The sequence below is a fragment of the Lepidochelys kempii genome, chromosome 9 (assembly GCF_965140285.1).
Source record: "Lepidochelys kempii isolate rLepKem1 chromosome 9, rLepKem1.hap1, whole genome shotgun sequence".
In the NCBI taxonomy this organism is placed as follows: Eukaryota; Metazoa; Chordata; order Testudines; family Cheloniidae; genus Lepidochelys; species Lepidochelys kempii.
In genome coordinates, this window is record NC_136388.1 from 80,945,249 (window position 1) to 80,967,700 (window position 22,452).

A 22,452-nucleotide genomic window follows, 5' to 3' on the forward strand; every position below is an offset into this window, starting at 1 on the left:
TGGCAAAGCAGTTCTGGAAACTTTGCTGCCTTCCTGGGATTCCTGGGGTGTCACTCATCCCTGCTATTCTGTGCCTTGTTTGATTTATGTGGGGAGGGGTAGTAGAACTTAGGGTATGGGGAGAGGGGGAAATTGTCTTCCTACGAATGGGATGATTTATGTAACAAATTACTTATTTGCAAGTTTCCAAAATATTTCTCATTTTTGGCTATGTTTTCACAAAACTAAGAGTTTTGTCCCCCTTGTCATTTTGCCATTAAAAGCTTTTTCTATCTTCCATCCCAACAACCTCACAATGACCTGGAGGAACTGTTGCTAGGCATACGGCCTACTTAGTCCTTGCTCTTTCAGCCACCATAGGGGCTAGTTGTGTGATGGTTGGGTTTTATGACATGGTCACATAGCCGCTAGGAACTGGACTGAAGTTTCTAGCTTGCCAAACAGCCATCGGATTGTAACCAGTTCAGGTGTCTAATAGAGAATGAGCCCAAACCCAAAGCCTGGATCAAGCTTTGAGGTGGAGAGAGTGCTGGGGTCAGAAGCCAAATCCAGATCAGAATCTCATGTCCGTCCCCTCTGTTGAGCCTAGGCTGAACCAAATTCCCAGATCTAACTACCCTCAAAGTGTGTGTGTAGCTCTCTTATTAATAATAAAGGAGTATACATAATAAAATTGGAAATAATGATAATGCCTGCCAGCAAGTGTGTGTGTGTGTGCACTTGAAACTGATCCAAATCCAGGCGGCAGTGATTAGTGGTTAGAGCAGAGCACTGTGAACCAGGAGGACTTCTGTTCCCATGTCTGCCTCCGGCTAGCTGTGTGACACTAGGCAAGTGAGTGGCACATTCTGTGTTTGTTTCTCCATCTACTTCATTGTGCCAAAACCTGTGTTAGGTGCTTCCTAGAACACAGAGTGACTGGGTTCCTGCCCCAAAGATCTAAGAAATCTCCCTCCCTCCCAGGCATACTGTGAAATGCGTTGAGATGGTTGTATAAATGATGCATTTTTTCCAATGAGATAATCCAGGACCAAATTTGACAAAGTTAGTTCAGGAGGACACTTGTGGCTGTAACTTCTACTGGCAAAGCTTGATAATGATACATAGGACAACTCCTATTAGAAAACCAATTAGCAACTGTAATACAAATAATAAATAATAATACAAATTATCAGTAGAGCCCAAAGGACTGCGGCATTGCTATGGTAATCTGGAGAGGACTGGACCATTACCAAAGAAAACTGAAGAATGTTTTTTAGGGAAGTTGCCTGCTGCTTGGTTCTACAGCGCCGCTGTTTTGTTTATAAAACCAACCTGTAAAATTATGGGCAAGGTTAAATAAAAATCTCCTCCCTATCCTTAATTAACCTATTGATTTTGGTTCCTTTTTGCAGTTCAACAGTGACAATGGTTCTGAGAAAATGGTTCTAGTCCCTAACGTGATGAAGAACACCTGCTCTCTACAGCAATGAAATAACTATGGTGTGAAAGGGCTCTCCAAAGTTTGTTGTCATGCTCCCCTTTGAATGAGACAGTTCAGGTTTGGTATATCAAAAGGGAGGCGTGTTCAGAACCATCAGATTGGCTGCCTGGAATGGATTTTGTAACTTGGGGGGAAGGGGGAGACAAATGGGTGAATTCTACAATAAGAAAACCCACAGGGGAAGCAGTGGCAGGGGGAGGAGAAAAACTTCTTTGGAATGGTCTCCATACTCACTGATTTGTTTGTGACGTTGCTCGCAGGGTGGGACTGTGGGAGTGAAGAAGGAGACCCTTGAAGGCCTATGAGCTGCAAATCTCAAGGGGAATAGTATATTGTGAGAGCGTAATTAGGAAACGACCATGCAAACCATAGAAAAACATCAGAGATGGGCAAAACCCATACTCCTGACCTGACCACTCCTCTTGAACTCTGAGAGAGTTCCAATCCAGAGCTGCATCAACTGGTTGTGTCTTGAACCTGTCTTAAACCAGGAATGCAGACCTGAATACTGCCTTGGGGATACAGATCTGACTGAGCAGCTCGGGAAAATATCTCAGAAATATACAGAGAAAACACAAGGCACTGACAATTCAGAGCTAGGGAATAAAAATGTCAGACAGAGTGGATTGAGGAGGGCATGGTATTAGAAGCTTCAGCCAGACTCTTTGGTGGCTCCAAACATGCTCTTAAAGGAACACTGCTGCAAGCATAAGGACACAGATTTGTTTGTTCTGTTTTAAGTGGCGAGGGCTGATAGTAAATGTCACCTTAGTGATAGCCATGTGTTCTGTTTTGCAATCAGTCTTTCCAGCTGCAAGTAATTAACATCCCCCCTCTCCCAAAATGCCATGCCAGTTTGAACAGGAACATGAGATTAATCTAATAATTATAGCATTTGCACCAGTCACAACTGCTACAGCTAAGGCTATAAAAAAGTTTCCAGTCTAATGTCTTCCCTGTCTTTGCATGCTCATAACTGCCTGAAATGTTAGCATTCATTGTGAACGAAGGTTCACATGGGGGTGGGCAAAACACTCCAAACAGAAATTCGTTGTAGCAGGAAAGATTTCACCGTGTTCATAGCATTATCCTGGAGAAGCATGCAGATGCCACCCCCCTGGCAAGCCTGCCATTTATTGAGCATGCCCAGAAAGGCATTTGATATGGCAGCTGCCAGGCGCCTGGTGTGGAAAGCCTGGAGGTGCAGAACAGCTGATTTCCTTGTGAACTATTTCTTAGCCCCTGGGGTTGTGTGATGAAGAAACAACCAAGTGGCAGTTTTCCTGGGAACGATGGTATCCACCCTGAGTGAATAGAGGAGGTCTCTGAATGTCAATATCTCTCCGAACAATTTGCTCATTAATATCGCTATCGATTGCATTATTTGAAACTAAATTGTGGGAAGGGAGCTGGACCAGTGCAGCGGTGCTAACAGTGACCTGAAGCCCAGTTCCTATACATTTGAAATTGGCTGGCTATGTAGATTTTATTGAGAATGGGCCTTCTATATGGCTTTCCTCCAGAGTACTCTGCATGGCTTGTAGTGATTGGATTGGAATACTGGACACACACTGCCTCCCGGTAACATTTTCCATGGTGTTTTCATAAGCTTGTGGATGCCTGGTTTCAACATGCTTTTTCAAACCTACTGCAGAGTAACCAGGCATAGCATCCACACTAGAAACATAGGTACATGCAGCTTTTTCAGGATTTTTCAAAGAGAGAAATTCCTTGATACCCTCCTGTGACATTAAGAGCAACCCAAAAGCAGAGGGCAACGGATACCCTGATATCTGGTAATGAACTGCAGCTGGCTTACCCAACTCAAGTGAATCCCAATTCTTTAATGTTGTGAAATGTATCTGATAAGTGTCATGCATGGTGTCAATGAAAAGCTCATGACTCACTCGTTATTACTATCATCACATAATGTAGGTGAAAGCCACAGATGCAAAGTTAAGGATGTAAACTGAAATAATACATTCTAAAAATGTGTTTGCCAGCCCACCAGTAGTTCTTTCACCCCAGACAAAGGAATGTGTTTTTTCCACCTGGGAGGTACTGCCAAAGTACTTTAAAAGATGATGAGAATGTATTGACATATACTGTAAACAAGACCCATCCAGCTACAGTGGGGTGGAGACAAACCTCACGCTATCACGGTTGGGGGGAGGAGAGTGACAAGTACATGTTTAATGTTCATGCAATTACACCAGAGGCAGAAACGATATAATTTGCATTTTAGGAGACAAATCCAGCAGGAGAGAGAAGTTTGGTCTGGGTTTTACTTTTCAGAAAATATACTGCAAAGCTTCACTGGTGTATAAAGACACGGGGCTAAACCTCAAGTGATAAGCAGTTGAATCCACTGACTGCATGCAATACTACTATACTATAAAAGTGTATAGAGTGAGGTCTTTATGAAAGGTAATGGCAGACTGGGGATTAACATCATTGTGAAATGTATGCGTTAAAGCTATAGGAGGAAATATGAATACATAATGATATTATGCTTTAAAGTCTGTGACCAAACAGGCTCCCTCCCAGACAGGGGAGAAGGTAGATATTTACCTGTCTCCTATGTAAATGAAACATGGTGGAATCAAAACAATGGAAGCCCCATTTACTTGCAGGAGGATGAAAGCCCACAGGAAGGGAAAAACAGCATGGGGTCACCCTGCCTCTTGAAAGAAAGTGACTCAACTTTGGAAGATATAAAAAAAGACAGAAACCATCTTTAGCATTCTTCTCTAAGTAGGCACAAGGGAACAGAGCTCTAGCAAGCTGAGAAAGACGGGTTCTTCCACCAAGGGGGGTTTGAAATCTCTGGAAACCAAATATAGGTGAAAAACTTGCTTAGGCAAAGATCTTTCATATAGGAAGACAAGAGAAACCAGCTTGTTGTACTTCTGTGGAAGGTCCTGACTGAGGGACAGTCAGCCATGGCTGGGAAGAAGGAAGATTGGTGAGAGAGACAATCTTGAACAAAGCCTGTACCTTGCTAGATTAAGTTTTAGACTTTTAGCTGAGTTTCCACTTTTTTTCCCCTTGTAACATTTTCTAATTTTATCTCTTATACTTGAATTCACTTAAAATCCTATCTTCTTTTGTTAATTAACATGTTTTATTATTAATATAAACTAACTTAGTGATGTGTTTAAAGGAAAGGGTGTATTTACCTCAGTTAAGTTAATAAGATGTGATATGATTTTGTGTCCTTCAAGGAACAAACCAACCTTATTATCTTTCTGAACTGTCCAGGAGAGGGCTGGATGTTAAAGTGCACAGTTTTGGGAAAATTCGGGACTAGGAGTGTGTTGGGGTCACCTCCAATCAGTAACCACAGCTGGTAGAGACCAGGGAGCATGACTGGTATATTACTGGCAGGTTGCTGGGGTCAAAGTTGCTGGGTCAGAGTCACAATTATACAGAGACAGGGTGTGACCTGCATACTTCTTGCTGACTGTGAACATCTGAGGCAGGGAATTACAGTAGCAAAGCATTTGAGGCACCCAGGGTTACACGGAAGGCAGTGACTCATCCCCTCACTGGTCTGGATTGCACCCCTGAACTGCGTAACACCTCCTCTGTCTCCTTTTCCTACTTTTCCTTCCTGCAGAAATTCAGAACTCTCTTTCACACAAGCTGAGACTGGTTTTGAACACTATCTTACAGGTAGGTAACAGGAAAGGTGCATTTCCTTGGCAACTGGTTGTATAGTTAGGCATCTTTCTGAGATTTCATCCGTTTTTGGGAGTAACTCTCCATGTGATTCTGGATGGTGTCCAAGAGTCTGGATTCATGTACAGGATGAATCTGATTTGGCACATCCCTAGTTCCCATTGGCTGTTATGAAAAGCAAGTATTAACTTTGATAGCCTTTGATTTACTCCTTCCTAAACCAGCTCAGAGTAAACAAGGTGTAGATAATAGAGCAGTCGGATAGTAACCTTGTTGGCAGGCCTAATCAACAAATGACACGGGGAAAGAGAAAAATCAGGACAATTTCTGCCTGTATCTAACAATCCTCAATGACAAATGCCCTCCTATTCCCCCAGATGCACTGTACTTATTTGGGGTCAGTTGGCTGGGATCTGAGGGCCTAATTCTGCTCTCATTTACATCATGGTGTGAAAATCTGGAGTAACTTCAGTGAAGTCAGTAGTTACCAGAGTAAGTAAAGGCAAGATTTGACCCTGAGAGCTCAGAGATGATTTAAGATTCAACTGAGCGAGTCTCTTTCATTCATCTCACCTTTCCCCCTCTTCCCTGTACATCTCTTTCCTCCTTCCTTCCTCTATTTATTTTTATTTCCCAATATAATAATCATAGGCAATAGCCATGTAGGAAGAGATGCATGAAATACCATAGATACCCCATGGTGCGCAGTGCAGTAATGCATTCCAGAAGAGGGGACATGCTGGGTAGCATGTTCGGTTGGAGGGCTGGCACTGGCATAGCTAAAGCAACCTCTATATTGCTTTAGTATTTGATTTGCAGTCAGATGTTGTTAAGAAAGTACTGTGGCATGCCAATTCTATGATTTAAGATGTGCATGTTCTCTTGAGCCAAGTGTTCAATTTGACAGACCATCCCTTCGCTTGAGTGACATAATCACTGCTTCTAAAGCTCAGATAGTGGCAGTAGTTATTGTCTCTGTAATCATAAAGCTTCCTGGGTACACTAGTAGACAGTCTCATATATTAATCCATATCTTCCCCTTGCCTCCCTCCCACACAAGTCTGGCATCAAGCAGCTTTTCTTGACTGTATTATATAAAGGCTCAAGAAGGACTGAAAGGGCAAAACACTTCAGGCAACCTTACTGAATTGTTTCTGCATTATCTGCTCTGTCCATGACCTTCATTGTCTCTCATATTTGGGGCGTCCATCCAGGCTTTTGAATGGCAGTTTTACAGGATGCCAATTTCTATAAGTAACAAGTACTAGTGTGAATAAGGATGGGTATCAAGTCACCAATACAGGAGTGTCTATGGAAATGAGAGGATGGAACATTAGTGTGGGATTAACTATGGTCGTGGATGTATTAAGCCGGTGAGCATGCCCAGATGTTTCCTGGGACTTGAACACCCAGGAGGAACGGGATGCTTCTGCAGTTACAAATATGCCATGCTTTCTTTCCAACTAACCTGACTCCCAAATGCTTATTAGACGATACAGTATGTTAATTTTCATAAACAGAACAAGAATTATATGTCAGGCCCTTGTTGCTGGTACATGCCAGCCGTCACTGTCTCTGTCTCTGTGTCCTTTCTAAAATGCCTGATCCTGGAGTCCTTTTGTGCAAGGGACACAGAGTCAGTCCATAACTGAAGAGTCACACAGCAAGAGATGACAATGGACCATGGGGACTTGCACAGGGAAGGGCCAAGGTTAAAAATAAAGAATATGTGAGTTGCTTTATGTTGTGTACACATCTTGTTACCTTGAAATTATTTCTGTATATGATATGTGTATATATATGTGTGTGTATGTGTATAGGGGCGAGCTCATGAGTTAAGATGGAGTATTACTAAAGCTTGTAGTCTCCACATTCCATACTTCCAAAAATTAGTATAGGCATTAGTATATTGCCCTATAGATCTCTAGGGGGCTGTATTTGGCTCAATGGCTGCAGTCTGCTCATCCCTTACTAGTAAAATGTGTGATGAGGCCTTATCTCCTAGAAAAGAGATTTATTCAGTGTAGTGTTGCTAATGATTTTATTGTGAGTCATATGTTTTGTGTTTTTTTTCTTAAAGCTCTTGATCCTGGAGTCCCAAGATTATGAAATAATCTCAGATTTCATTATAGAAATATAGTTTCTAGCCCTCCATGGTTGCCGAGAAAAGTTCGAAAATGTGACCTGAGTGCACCTTAAAGGCTCCAAAACCAGAAAGCAAAGAAGAAAATGGAAATGTATAATTTTTAAGTCAATGTCAAAATTTTCTGGAGCCTGACTCATAATATTTGAACACTTGGGGTTGACAACACAACAGATCACTTATTAAAGGTGAAATAACTCCCTGTGACTTGGCCCCCTGATTGATATGGATTAGAGGGTTTGTAGGAGAAACAAGAATTAAGCAGGAGGTTTCTGCCTGACAGTTCATCCTTTCCAGGAAAGTTTTTGGAGGCTGGATTTTTCAGATGGGAAACCCTCTTAAACTGAGAGCAACACAGCTGGGTTTCCTGTCACCAGATATGAGAAACGTGGGTAGGATTCCAGAGTTGTGCACAGCTATAAATAGTGCACTTATGATGCTCTCTCTCTCTTTTGTCAGTCACATCCAGAAATAATGATGTCTGTCAGAGTATATATTAAAGATAAGAGGATGAAAGGTGGCTTGATTCAACTAAAGCATGCTAGGTGCAACCCAATTAATACCAAGTTAGTGCATTGCATCCTTCTGCTTCTTCACTCTGCTTTGCTCTGGCTTCATTTAAAAAAAAAAATGTAGGACCAGATTCGCTGCTACATCCCAACTATGCCGAGACCTAGGGGACAGTGATAAATAACCACCTGGTGCTGCTTGTTGTTTCCTGAGTCAAGCCTGCCCAAACCATGAGGATCAGACTGAGGGGAGTTCTGTTCTGTCAGGTCCTCTTCCCTGTCAGGTCCTCAACACATCCACTTCTTTCCCTGTGTTGGGATATCTGGCTTTGGGTCTGGCTCTCCTCTAGTAACTTTTTGGTTACCACTGACCTAAGCAGGAATCATGGAATTGGGGAACAAGGGGAAAAGATTTTGATTGTAATTGAAAAAGATGTTTGTTGAAAAACATTTTAGTTATCCTTGACAACAGGAATGGAAATGGAGACCAAGAACTTGAGAATCAAATGCATTTCTTTCATGCATAAGCCTTATGGAAAAACCTGGAGATTTCAAATGAGATGATAAATTTTGTTTGGTTTTTTTGGACCATCCTTCATAAATCAATAGAGAACTGTATCCCTCCCCTAGAATTGTGCACCAAGAGCAAAAAGCAGGGGCCAGCTTTAACTGATACCGTGCTGTCCCCTCCCCTCCCAGTATGCGGCCTCCCATCAGTTTTATCTGTCCCCCTCTGCCTCTGAAGTTTTAATTTTGTCAGCTGGCATGAAAGGGAGTAGAGGGTCCTGAAAGGGGCTGTAGCAGGACTCATGACATCTCATGTTGTTTCTCTGGGCTTTAAGGAAAAAAGAGACCTCCCATTATTATGCCTGATGACAGAAATAATGAAACCCCTATTGTATTTAAATACGTGTCTGTTCCAGAGATGGATTATCCCTCATAGGAGGCAGATTGGCTGAGAGGAATGAGGAACCGGGTAGGGAGTCAGAATTTCTACTTCTGGCCGTGCTGCCGACTCCCTCTGTGGCCTGGGGCGAGTCACTTCTCTCTCTCTGTGCCTCCTCTGACAAATAGGGAGAATGGCATTGACATGCCTGCCACAAAGGGACTTGCTGTGAGGATTCCTTAGCTGTTGCCACAGAAGTGCGCCATATTTTATTGTTTTCTTCCCCGCCCAGTGCCACACTGGCTGACCCAATGTATGTCAATGATAGAAAGTAGTTTGCGCCTCTAAGGGTGCATGATCTCACTGGTGAAGAACTCACCTGGGGTGTCTTTCCCTTTCACCCGTGCAGGGGTCTGTCGTTTCATTCTCCGGGTTAGAGAGCCTGGAAACAGAAAGAGGAGGAGGGAGGGAGATTTAAATAGTCAGAAAGAAGCAGAACCAAAGTGGTTGCGGGAGGTGAGGGGCATCAGCACAGGGGCTTACTCTTGAAAGCCTGACTGGATGGGCAGCTTGGTTCCAGTGTAATGGGGGCTTAGTAGTAATAAGAAGCAAGATCTAACTTACCTCCTTCACAGCTGTCAGCCGAAACCTAAATGAGTATCTCTGAGCACAAATGGATTTGCTGACTCTGCAGATTTGGGAATCCCATAGCGAAGGGGGATGAGGGAGAACCGAGGAGGCAGCGACGAAGAGGTGAGGGGCAAATTATCATAAGTTCCACTGTTTTTATTCCCCCTCATTTCCTCCCCCGCACGTTTCCCGCCCCCATTCCTCCCAATTCCCCCTTGAATGCACACAGTTTTCAAAGAACATGTGGAAAAGAAAAGCAAGAAAAATCCCCCTCTGCCTGTGCTTCAAATAAATAAATAAAATAAAATCCCAGGTAGTGAGGAGGCTGCTATTAACATGCTCTTGACAGGCACGAGACTGCTGGGCTGAGGGAAGTCTGACTGAAGGGTTAGGCTGGGGGAGGGGGGCTTCTCTTTTCCTTTCAGCTCTCTGCAAGTGGTGGGTTGCCCCCCCCCCCAATAATAAGGACAGCATCAGAAGCAACATGCAGTGGCTAAGGGATGGCTCAGGAATGGTGAGTTCAGGTAGCTATGTCTTTCTTTTTTCCTCCTATTGCAGTATTTGGAAGGGGAAATAAGCCTCAGTCCTTTCTCCAGACTCCTTCTTTAACTCTCTGTCCTTGAAAATCATTGATCATGCTGTAGCCATTTTAGGGACCCTGCATTACAAAACTGCTGAGCCAAAGAAAAGATTAAAAGAAAGAAAATGAGGTGGCAGAGATTTGGCAGGCTGGGGGAGGCTTTCTGGAGGGGTGCGTGTGTGTGAGGAATATCATTTTCCAGGGGTAGCGTGCTGTGTGTCGGGTGAAACCGCTGGGTGAAAAGAATCACGGAGGGAGATAAGAGAACTGGAAATGGGGGTGTTGGTTGTCAACAACATTGTTGCAAGTGGAACCGATCCGCTCTGTCTCTTCCGTGGCAGATGAGTTGGGGTGTGTGTGTTTTATTTGTTACTAAGCTGTCGCGTTCCTGCTGTCACTTGGATCTGGACTGTAAAACACCCATCTTAAAAGCGGAGGCTTCAGGAAAGCACTTTAAATGATGACAGCCAATTTACAGCTGTTCTTGCTGCTCGTGACTGGAGTGCAGCTTGGTGTTGATTTTTGTTGTTGTTGCGGTTGGGGAAGCCAGGGAAATTCCCCCACCTCAGGCAGGGCTATCTGTTCAATAACTTCTGGACTGAGAGACACAGTTCCCCCTTCCTTCCCTGGATCTCTCTCTCCTATAGAACTGCCTGTGCTTTGTAATATTATTTGCCTGAGCCCTTTCTTGTTACACTAGGCTTTTTAATTTCAGTACAATTTCCCACGGTTGCTAACACCGCTGCATCTCCACTGAGGGTAGCAAATAGGGGAACCGTAGTGTAGTCCGGGTCTGAGCTGGTTTAGCCAACATAGTGCTTAGAGCACAGGGGGTCTCCTGGGAGCTCAGTCTACGTTTTGGCTACCACTGGTGGAGCTGAACTGATCTTAGCAGTGGTGGGGAACGTTTCAGAAGAAGGCCTAGTATAGGAACAGCTGTAGGTTACCCACTGATCCCAGGCCATAGCTTTGAGACCTTTCGTGCAGGTTCCTCCTCCATCTTCCATCCCCTCTGAGAAATTTTATACAAATTTGAGCTCTAGAGGTTTACACTGCTTAAAGACTCTGAGCCCATGATCTAAGCCGAGTGTAGGGGTCTGGGCAGCTGCCCTTATGTCAGACACCATGGTATTTAGTATTTAATGTTTGTCTAGCACCCAGGACCGATTCAGGATTTTGTTTTTTCTTTTAAAAATATCCAGGCTTTTAATTTCTTTCCCTCTCCCACCCCCCCACCCCCAATCCCATCCACCCAAGTGTAATTCTCCAATAATGACATTCTCCCTGCTCCAACTGGTGTCTAAGCAACCGAAGTCACCCCACATGAATTTGCCTATTTACATTTTCAGAGATTATCAAGTTGAAAGAGAGCAGTGGAGAAAGGCCCAATGGCTTTTTTCTCTTTTATTTTACCTCATAGGCAACTACTGTGCTGTGATGGATATGTGTGTGTGCGGGGACTGGGGGAACTTTTCTAATTGCTACAGTCAAGATGAGGTGCTTTCACTCCCTCTTATCAGTTGATCTTTCTATTTGTCATCAGGAAGTGACACTTTATTTTTCACTGATCACTCAAAGCCTCTTTCCCTACAACCCCTGTTTTAAAATCCAAATATGGAAACTGCTAAAGAGCCTATAATATTTTTGTAAACACGGTCTGGGAGATTCTTTTGAAAGTGAAAGTTTAGGCAGATGACCGATTCTGAAACAGATTTGATCCAGGAATGACCGAATACCTCTAATTCCTGCTGGGCGGGGGACAGGAAATGAATCCCAGTGCCATGATTTCTGTAGCTTTTTCAAAGGGTTAACAATCACAAGAGTACTGAAATTATTCTATCTATCATTTGCAAAATGGAACAGGCAATTGATAAATACAAATAAGATTAGCACAGGAGATATTTATGAGCCGTAATGCCGCAGCATGGTGTGAAGGGGTTTACATGGTTTAAGCGATTTAAGAGGTGCCAGTCTTCTCTCAATGTTGAATCAAAGCTCCAGCATTTTGGTAGGGGGCGCTATGATGCTGCAGGTGCTGTCTCTTGGCTGAGCTGTGAAGCTGAGTTCCTGATCACGTGGGCATTAACAACTCTGCACACTACTCCCAAGACAAGGAGTATTAACCCAGATGTCCGGGCCAAATTCCAATCCAAATAGTTATATTTCATCCTACTATTCCTCCCATGGATCCCATTGGGTAAGTTACTTTTTACTTTCTCTCTTTAAACTGTTGGGTCATGTTGCTGTGCTCTGTTGAACAGTTGACATATTCCACCCCAGATGTAGCTGCCCTTCAGTGGAGGCTGAATTGATCGGAATATATGTAGTCTAGAAAACATCATCAGAAAAGCAGTGCAGAAATGTAAAATGGTCTTATAACTATTACTTCTGGAGTGAGGTTCACTATTGCACTCACAGATGCTAGGCTGCCATAGCCTATGGTATGATAGAAAACCTTAACCTCTCATCCCAATGAAATTAGACCTGTTCTCATGAGCATCCATCAAGCCATCCACAACAGTTCTCACTTGTATAGTTCTCACTTGTTTTATGAATACTAATGAAAAGAAATCAAGAAAAATATGTATCTGTTACAGCCACTGGGCCAGATTCTGCTCAGTTGCATTGTGTAAAACTGAAATAACGTCATTTATTTATAACATGATACATAAACGCTGCTTTTTACTGTTCTCATCACTAGATCAAGACAAGGAGTTACACGCTTTCTTTTTCAATGCTAGTCACATATCAGAGACACAGATCCATATATTTTACAGTTGGTCACAACTTTTATTCTGGTGGTAGGCTGTTTTTCATTTCTAAACCTGCCACTTAAACCTTGCTATTATTCTGTCATATTAAGTTGCTGGGTTTCTGCCTGTGCTGCTTTCTATTTTTTAAACAATTAATCTTTTGCCAATTACACTCGCTTCCTGTGAGGGTATTTTACACGGTTCCTTGGTAGTGAGTAGGTTGCTAAACTCTGAGAGTATCTGTTTCTAACCCTGCAAGCTGAAACTAACTGACATTGCTAGTGATAAGAATAAATATACACAGTCGATCAGCAATGCAGGTAAGATGATTGTCCGGGTAGGAGTTTCCTCACTCAGAATAGTGATCCATCATGAAAATCAAATGAGCCATTTTAAAGTCATCCACATGATATGATATTTTCTGAAATGCCCCCAAGGTGGATTAAAGAAGTATGGGCTTTTTTCAAGCATTATCTGTATTTATTAAAGAAAATAGAAGCTTGCATCTGTAATATATCTTTGTTTCCTCTTTGAGTCTCCTTCTGGGCTCAATCCTGTGCCCATGGAAGGCAATGCCAAGGTTGCCATTGGCTTTACCAGGTTCAGAGTCAGGCCCCTTTAAAGCCGATTATCACAGCAAACCTTATTTTGTGTATTTTTTTTTTAAATCAGTTGTTGATTTTTCACATAATCATTTTTAAAAAAAATCCAAACTCTTGCAAATCAAAGTGGATAAAAATGTGACCTGAAATTAAACAAAAATTAATTACACGAATACAAATGCAAAAGCTAGTGGAGAGGCCACGAGAAGCGCAAATCACCAGCTGAACTTCCGCATAATCTTATCTAACTTGTTTTTCCCCAGTTATCAGTATGTAAATCAAACGGTCCTCCAGGTAGCACAGCTGACTCACACGCCAGCATTTGAATGGGTTCAATGTCAGAGAAAACTGGCTGAGAATCTGGACAATTTTCTTTTTTTAAAAGCTAAAGATCAACTCAGAAGATAAAAACCTCCCAATGCCCATGTGTAGGAGGACAATAGGATTCGTTTGAAGAGGCACTGAGCCCCTCAGCTCGCACTGAGATTAAAGGGAGCTGAGCGCACTCAGCGGCTTGCAGACTCTGGCCCATTGTGATAATATGCACAAAGAGAATTGCGCTGTCCTGCACAGTGGATTGGGGCACTCCGAGAAGGAGAACGCTGCACCCTAACCCAGAGTTTTCATCACTGCTGTATGCTGCACCCTAACCGAGAAGGGCCCTTTCTCCAGGAAGAGAATGGTTATTTCAAGACTATTCCCATTCATCTTGGACTCTGTTGTCACAGAAGACTGACACTTGGGTCAAATGTGCACTGGTTTTCTGTGCTGTTGATTAGAAATTCCTGAAGGATTACGCATGTTTCATAGTGGAATTTTCCCCACACATTATTTATTTACTGAGCATATGTTGGACCATGATGATTTTCCCTCCATACCCATATCCTATACCCTTAAGACAGTTTGGATGTTTCAACGTTAGTCTCCCACTGGTTTTATTCTTATATGAGTGCACAGTAAACACATGGGATAATAAATAGTTGATAATGTAATAAATAATAATCAATACCTGGCATGGGATGAAGGTTGGTCCTGTGACTAAATCATAGGACAGAATCAGGAGACCTGGGTTTTATTCCCATCTGTGTCATAAAGTTGCCATGTGAACTTGGGCAAATCACAATCACTTCACCTCTCTGTCAATTCTCACATCTGTAAAATAGACATAATAATAACTTCCTTACCTCACCAGGGTGATGTGTTGATTCTGTTATTAATATTTGAAAGACACTTTGAGATCCTTGGATGGAAGGTGCCAGAGAAATACAAAGTATTATTTGTATAATATCAAGCAATATGCACCCATTGTGAAACCAAAAGCACCAAGTGGTTGGTCTGTCTGCCTGTCCGTCCATCACTGTAGTATTTGAGCATAGCAGTTGTCTTACTTTGCACTGACATTATATTTACTAAGAATTGATTTGTTTGAATGTAGGGATGCTTAAAAAAAGACTTCTTGAGAAATCTCTGAAATGCTTCACGTTCACATTCTCATCTATTTATGACATTAGCTTCTTCAGCTCCAAATTGTTGCTTTGGTGATCTTCCAGCCTGGCTGTTAGTTTGAACATGACTAATTCTTCCAGTGACTAAGCTGTTAGATAACAAAAAATCATCAAATTGTCTCAGCCTCCAGTAGTTTCCATTGTTATGAAAAGACATCTTGTCTAAAACAAAACAACACAAAAAACAAAACACCTGGCTATTATGTAATGTAGATAATCAATGGAAGGTGCATAGTATTAGAGAATGACCTAAATTGCAAATTTTGGTTCCAGATTATGAAATCCCTAAAATGTGAACATGTTCAGATCCTGGTATCTGACTTGGCCTATTATAGAGAGAGGGGCCAGATGCAAATTCCAGATCCTGGTTCAGGCCCCAGTTCAGCAAAGCACCTAAGTATGTGCTTAAATCCCATTGACCTCAATTAAACATAACACATGCTTAAGTTTAAGCACATGCTCAAGTGCTTTGCTGAAATGAGGCCTCAGATTTTGAACTCCCTCTTCCTCTCCCACAAAATTCAGGACTCAAGCTTCAGACATGTAATGTATATTATATCTAAACTAAATATTACGCTAGGAGAATAGTAAGGTTGCACAGTTAAGAACTCAGAACTCTGGAAATGCCAAAGCTGAGGTTGCATGCATAGTTTAGCTCCACCCCATTTGTGCGTATGCATTACCATACACCTTTCATTATGTAGTCACATACTGTTTTTCAAAGAATCCAACATAATATCAGAGATTTTTTTTCTGCAACCATAGACACGTGTTGCATCTTCTGCATCTGTATACTGGTCCACATCTGCCAGATAGACATAGTGACTTTCAGGCACTTTCTGATAACTCTTGTCATCTCCATGCCTGCCAAAATTTCCCAGTTTACTGTTGCCTCTTTCGTGTCATAAAAATGTCACCTTTGGACTTTGAAGTCCTGTGTGACTGATGAGGGAGGTAATCTTCTGGGATGAGGAGGGTAATCTTTGCTGTAGGTGGACTATTGTACTGCATTATATGGAGGACTAAATCCTGTACAGATTTTACATGGTGCATCCCCATCCCTGTCAGTGGGAGTGTGCGTGGTGGTGTCAGCCAGTGTGGAACATGGAATGAATCTCCTCTGATTTTAAAAAATAAATTGATGTAAACTTCAAAAAATGCAGATAACATTCTCACAGATAAAAATATGACAATAAATCCATACATCCAGTGCTATCCAGTTGGAATTGCTATTTTTTCCTGGCATACTGGTGTCATCTCTTTCATTGAATGGGTGCCAGATCACTGGGAGTTCACTGGGCTCTTCTTTCATCTGTGAGTAGATACTCATTTTCTGAGAGGTGCTTCTAATACCCTGGGTTAATTTATATGAGATACACAAGGTCAGTGTATATCCTAACAAGATGATGTTCATCCAGTACCCACTATTCATCTTGATGAGGGAAAATCAGGGCCAAATATAACCGACAGCCTCTGTAAGGGGCAGGAGAAAAACAAGCAGCTGGGGAAAAGGAAAAACCAACAACTGATTTTTAACCAGTCCTTATTCTTTGCATGTGGTCTAATGGCTAGAACAAGGAACTGGGAGTTAGGACCATTGGTTCTATTCCCACCTCTGCCACTGACCTGCTTTGTGACCCTGAGTTAGTTGTGGAATTCTCCCTGTGCTCCACTTTCCTCATGGATAAAAAGGACGTGTTAATATTTCTTTTAACAAGGCAGTTTGCTTCTTTAAGGGCCAAGGGGCATGTGGCCAGCCTGCCCCGTTCTGAGACAGAGCCCTTTTTAGAACAGGTGTTTGGGCCGAGGAGAGGGGATTATTAGACCCTGCTGGGAAGGGGTCAGATGATTCCTAGAAAGGGCTAAAGAGCTCGGCGGAAGGGAGGAGCTGGGGGAAGAAAGTTGGCTTCTAAAGCAGGTGGGAGAGATGCAAGGGGAAGGGCTCCTGCAAATAGCTTTGGGTTGGTGTTCCTTTGTGAGTTCTACATATAAAGAATTAAACTGTGCCCTGAAGGAAGGGCCTGGACAGACTTTTGGCATGGTGTTAGTCCTTCCTGGGCTGGGGAGACGGAGGCTAGCAGCTTAGTCTTCCCTATCCTGAAAGGCTAATAGGAGACTTAATTAATGACTGTTAGTCAAACTTTGTTAAGAACTCCCTGGATGAAAGTTGCTAGAAGAGTGCACTACATTATTGTTACTGGTATTTCAAATTCTCAGGTCTTTGATGAGGGAGCAGTGTGAATTTCTTACACTACATCAGGGGAGGTGCCTTGAGCAGATCTGATCTTAACCCATGGCCTGAAAAGGGAGACTCTCTGTACTGCAAAGGGTCTAATTAAACCATCTCTTTCTACAAGGATTGCCAACAACCCACAGCTGAGTGGAAAACTTTCTCTTCTCCTGCCCTTTCCTCTGAAAGGCTTATGGTGTTGTTTGTTAGTATGTACATAATGGATCATACTGTTTTCATTCTGCCCAACATGTCAGCACTGCACTATTAATTGCTGGACCTCATCAGGCTTAGACAGCTGAAAACATTCTATTAGATATGCTCTTTAGCAGCACAGGAGAGGTGATGCATTGACTTTTAAAGAATCTTACTATGTTGTGGCAAAACTGAAACACATCCTTGATTCTCACATGGAACTGCTTTGTATCCTTTCTGCTTTTGAGCATCTGGCTCCTTCTTCCTCAAGTACACCATCAGGCACACTGCCCATGGGTTCTATAAGATTGATCCCAGAAGGTGAAATCAGTCTCCACTTGCAGCCATCAGATTTCATGTGGAGATCTTTGCAAGGTTGTGAGAGGAAACTGAATGTTCACCTTCAACCTATGCGGCAGGGATAGCTGCTACCATCCTCTACAAACCATGGGGTAAATCTAATCAATGAACCAGCACTTCCACCCAAGGCTTATCTATCCCCAAAGCCTTAAATGTGTCAACCCATTGGGGATGGCACAGAGATCCTCTTTCAGGACAGGCAGGGGTGCAAGGACTCCTGTAGTCACTCCACCTTTTCCCTTCAGCACCGTGTGGCTTAATGCTGTGGACAGCCTTGCATCCATCCTCTATTCCCTCCAAAAATTTCCCCCGTGGAGAATGCTGAGGGGGACTATTTCCAAGCATTTTTTTGAAAAGCGGAGTGAGTGTAGGCATGAGGTTGTGCACTGAGCCTTCAAGGAGTACAGAACACACCAGGGTAGTATGGGAAGGGAGTGGGCCAATGTGACATTAACCCAGCTTGGTGCCCTCAGGTTTCTGGGCTGTTGTGGGGGCTAAAATGGCCTCAGTGTAAGTTAAGCAGCCAGGGAGCTAAGTTGCAGCAGCTCTGCCTTAGCTGCTTACAGGCAACTCTGCAACCCTCAACACACACCCTTAATGTGCCCCCTCCTGCTCATGGCCCCACCCTTGTGCACCCTGAGGTGGCCTGCATAAGGCAGTTGGTAGCATAACAATGCAGCGCCTGCACCAAATATATTCTCCTTCAGCTGGCTGGGGCTTTTACAGCCTCTCTTCATCAGCCTAGAGGGGTTATACTTGTAACATATAGGAGAATCCATCCAAGTGCATGTCCCTATAAAGTGTTTGAGAAAAACAGAGAGGAGAGCAGAACGTGAGCTGAGCACCAAAACAGGCCTTGTGACCATGTCTGTTACCACTTCAAACCACAGCTTCAGGGAGAAAAAGGAGGGAAGCAATTAGCTCCTCAAAGCAGAGACTAGACAAAGCTGGGAGCATTTCTCATATGTACTCCTTTCATGAGAGGAGTAAAAATGTCAGTGTTTGCCTGGTGGAAACATGTCACATAAGGAATGAGAGGGGGCTCTTTTCCAACCCAAAATGACTTCTGCAATGTCCTGCAAGTGAATTGTACAGGATGCAGGACAAGCCTGTCCCATGCAGTTCAGGACAGGGGGCAGCTGACTTATTTTAACCAGTTGGGATAAACCAAGAACCCACTGGAATCTTTGCCCAAAATGCCAGCTGAAGCCAATGCCTGAACCCCAAGCAGGGATTTCCCCACACCGAGTTCCCCTATCAGCCCACCCAGTGGTCAAACCAACCAAGATGAAGAATATGTCATCTGAAGGTTCAAGTGGTGTATCTACATCCGAGCAGCCCAAAGCACAAATACAGCTACCTACTGAAGAAACAGTGTCTCCACAACAAAAGGCAGTTCCTGATGTTTGTCGGTCAAACTTTTCCCATTTATTGAAGTTACAAAAGATGGCTACTTGTGCAGCTCTTGCAAAAAAGCTTATGAATAAGGAAAGCTTCCTATTGCTACAATTGGTAAAAGTGGAGGAGTTTGGTTTGCCAGACCAATCAGTAAAGCCAATGCTGACAAACTATATGAAAAGGCTGCAAAACACCAAGTCTCTGGACTGCATCGACATGTAGAAAGCCTTACAAGCCAACCACCATGAAAGCCAATTTTAGAAGTTCTTTATGAGATGGTTAATGCTGGAGACACAACACAGTTTATGTGAATAAATATGGCTGTCACATCATACTTTCAATTTTAGCAAGAGATACCACACACTACAAACTAGAGGCCAATGTTAAGTGCATTGACACTTGTTAACCCTAGGGTTGGAGGCTGGTTCTGAACAAGACCAGCAAATGCTCACTATCTTTCTGCAAGAAACTCAATTGACTGGTTAGAAGCATGCAGTACAACTGTGAAAGACTCAGCAGTTGAAAAAGTGAAGAACTCTCTCATCAAATTCAAAAAAATTTACATATATGGCTGAAGAATGTATTGATGCAAGTATCAAGTATTGTCATTGCATATGTTATCTTGATGTTAGTGGTAGGCCAGTAGGTGCATTTCTAGATGTTCAGGTTATAGAAGATACATCGACTGCATCTGTGACAACCTGCATTTTAGAAGAGTTAAATACTTGTAAATTGGACCACAAACAGATGGCTGTTTGTGATTTGATGAAGCTGCAAACTTCTCTGGAAGACATGGTAGAGTAGAAGCTTTGCTCAGAGAAAAGTGTAACCCTAATCTCTCCTATACACACTGCAGAGGCCATCTTAACTTCAGTACCCCAAAAAATAATGGAGCAAATAATTAATCTATTTTCAAACATCTAAAAGATAATAAGGAGATAAGTAAGAGTCAGCCTGGATTTGTCAAGAACAAATCATGTCAAACCAACCTAACAGCTTTCTTTGACAGACTTTGTGGATGGGGGGAAGTGGTAGATGTGGGATATCTTGACTTTAGTAAGGCTTTTGATACCGTTTCACATGACCTTCTCATAAACAAATTAGGAAAATACAACTTAGATGGAGCTACTATAAGGTAGGTGCAATACTGGTTGGAAAACCATTCCCAGAGAGTAGTTATCAATGGTTTGCAGTCATGCTAGAAGGGTATTTCGAGTAGGGTCCCGCAGGAATTGGTCTTGGGTAAAGTTCTGTTCAATATCTTCATCAGTGATTTAGATTTAGAACCATTTGGCTTTTGGTCACAGATTTAGTACTGACCAAACAATAAGTGACTGGACTGGAAGCTCTTACTATTTGATTTCTGCCCCAAATTCATAAACCAGGCCCTGATCCATTTGGAACAGTGTTTCTTACAGCTGTCATTTTAACATAGCTTGTTGTGTCTGAAAGCACATTATTATTACTAGTAACTTGTGATCAAGATTTAAAAAGTAAATCAAATTGGGAAGTGTCACTATCCTTATTCTTAGTTTGTTAAAAACATGTCTCCTGTAAGAGGCTGCTTATGTGAAATGTTAAATGTGAAATTTAGTGACTTCTTACTGTTGTACACAACAGAGACACAAGATGGGTGAGGTAACATCTTTTACTTGACCAACTGCTGGTGGTGGGAGAGACCAGCTTTTGAGTTAAAGATAGTCAGAGTGTCACAGCTAAATACAATGTGGAATACCAGCAGGAGAGTGAGTTTGTGTGTGTATGGGGGTGGGGGTGGGGTGAGAAAACCTGGATTTGTGCTGGAAATGGCCCACCTTGATTATCATGCACATTGTAGGGAGAGTGGTCATTTTGGATGAGCTATTATCAGCAGGATAGTGAGTTTGTGTGTGTGTGTTTTTGGAGGGGGGTGAGGGGGTGAGAGAACCTGGATTTGTGCAGGAAATGGCCCAACTTGATTATCATGCACATTGTGTAGAGAGTTGTCACTTTGGATGGGCTATTACCAGCAGGAGAGTGAGTTTGTGTGTGTGTGGGGGGGGAGGGTGAGAAAACCTGGATTTGTGCTGGAAATGGCCCAACTTGATGATCACTTTAGATAAGCTATTACCAGCAGGACAGTGGGGTGGGAGGAGGTATTGTTTCATGTTCTCTATGTGTATATAAAGTCTGCTGCAGTTTCCATGGTATGCATCCGATGAAGTGAGCTGTAGCTCACGAAAGCTCATGTTCAAATAAATTGGTTAGTCTCTAAGGTGCCACAAGTACTCCTTTTCTTTTTGCAAATACAGACTAACACGGCTGTTACTCTGAAAAATGTGGAATAGCATAAGTAGTTAGCCCATGTTCTGGGTTGTACACAATGGCTGTTTCTTTAGCTGTTTTATGCCAAAATAATATGATGTGGGTTGGGAAATCCTTGTGAAAAACATGTAACTGTACTAAAAACACAGTCATATTCTACCTACCTGTCTCAGGGTCTTATATGGCCCCCACATCCTGGTATCTGAGCACCTCACAATCTTAGTGAGACACTATTATCCCTGTTTTACAGATGGGGGAACTGAGGCACAAAAAGACTTGCTTAGCTTCATGTAGGAAGTCTGTGGCAGAACAGGGAATTGAGCCCAGGTCTCCAAAGTGCCAGGCCCTAGCCACTGGACCATCTTTCCTTTCTCTATTAGTGAATTCAGAGACAGCAGAGATTTCAATGAGAATTGAACTGTTGAAAGCATAAGTCCCTACTGCTTGAGCTAAAGGAGTGTCTCCTTTAGTTGTGAGTAAGTCCATTGTAGTCACTGGGGTTATCCCCTAGTGGGAGACATGATCACATGCCTTAAGCCAGTTTATTACAAATGCAGATATGTGGCATGAGTCTGTGGGAACAGGTGCTGCTTCTTTAACGACATAAATCTCAAAATTAACAAGATTACAGTTGGTATTTTTTCAGTGGCCTCTCCAATTTTCTCTGTATTTGAGTCCAGTACATTAAAAAAAGTGAAATTTCTCAGTGGAAGCTACTTGGACCATTCCTTATTTGTATGGTCTGTGTTATGCCTTCAGAACTGGCTCCTGACTTCTGATACTAAAGATGTCATCCTTGAACTCTCATTGTAAATTGTGGTTGTGAAAGCTCCTGTAATGTGAGTGTATGTGTATGCTGTCCCTGGGTGTATACGCTAAGGTTATGGGGTGGATGGCCACAAGGAGTTCAGATTTAGATTTTTGGTGTTCAGCACAAAGAATGACACACTTGAATCTCTTCTCTTGTCCATGCTCCTGCACATTTGTACCCTTTCTAGTGTCCTATCAAATATTCTGCTGAGACACATAGTGGCAATTACCAGATGCCATGTTTGTGAGGTTAGCACACAACAGAAGCCCCTACTGATTCTGTTTGTAGGAAGTAGAGATGAGTGTGAGCCACAAGGTTAGGTTCCAGATCCAAACTCCCCCAGAGTCCAAGGGCGACTGGGTCTGGGATTTTGGTTTGATCC

At 42.7% G+C, this 22,452-nt stretch overlaps 1 protein-coding gene across 6 annotated transcripts in view; it reads left to right on the forward strand.

The window, feature by feature from the left end:
• Nucleotides 1-22,452, forward strand: part of ARHGEF9 (Cdc42 guanine nucleotide exchange factor 9) — a 308,240-nt gene that overhangs the window by 124,802 nt on the left and 160,986 nt on the right. Inside the window, exon 1 of one of the 6 annotated variants that reach the window (XM_078854245.1) lies at nucleotides 9,827-9,846. The exons of 4 other annotated variants lie outside the window; for them this stretch is intronic. In XM_078854245.1, the coding sequence (XP_078710371.1) occupies nucleotides 9,844-9,846 (3 nt within the window). In that variant the 5' untranslated portion in view covers nucleotides 9,827-9,843. Of the gene's footprint in view, nucleotides 1-9,826; nucleotides 9,857-22,452 lie in introns of those variants that run through there. One more of the 6 variants, XM_073361050.2, reaches the window with a different exon arrangement.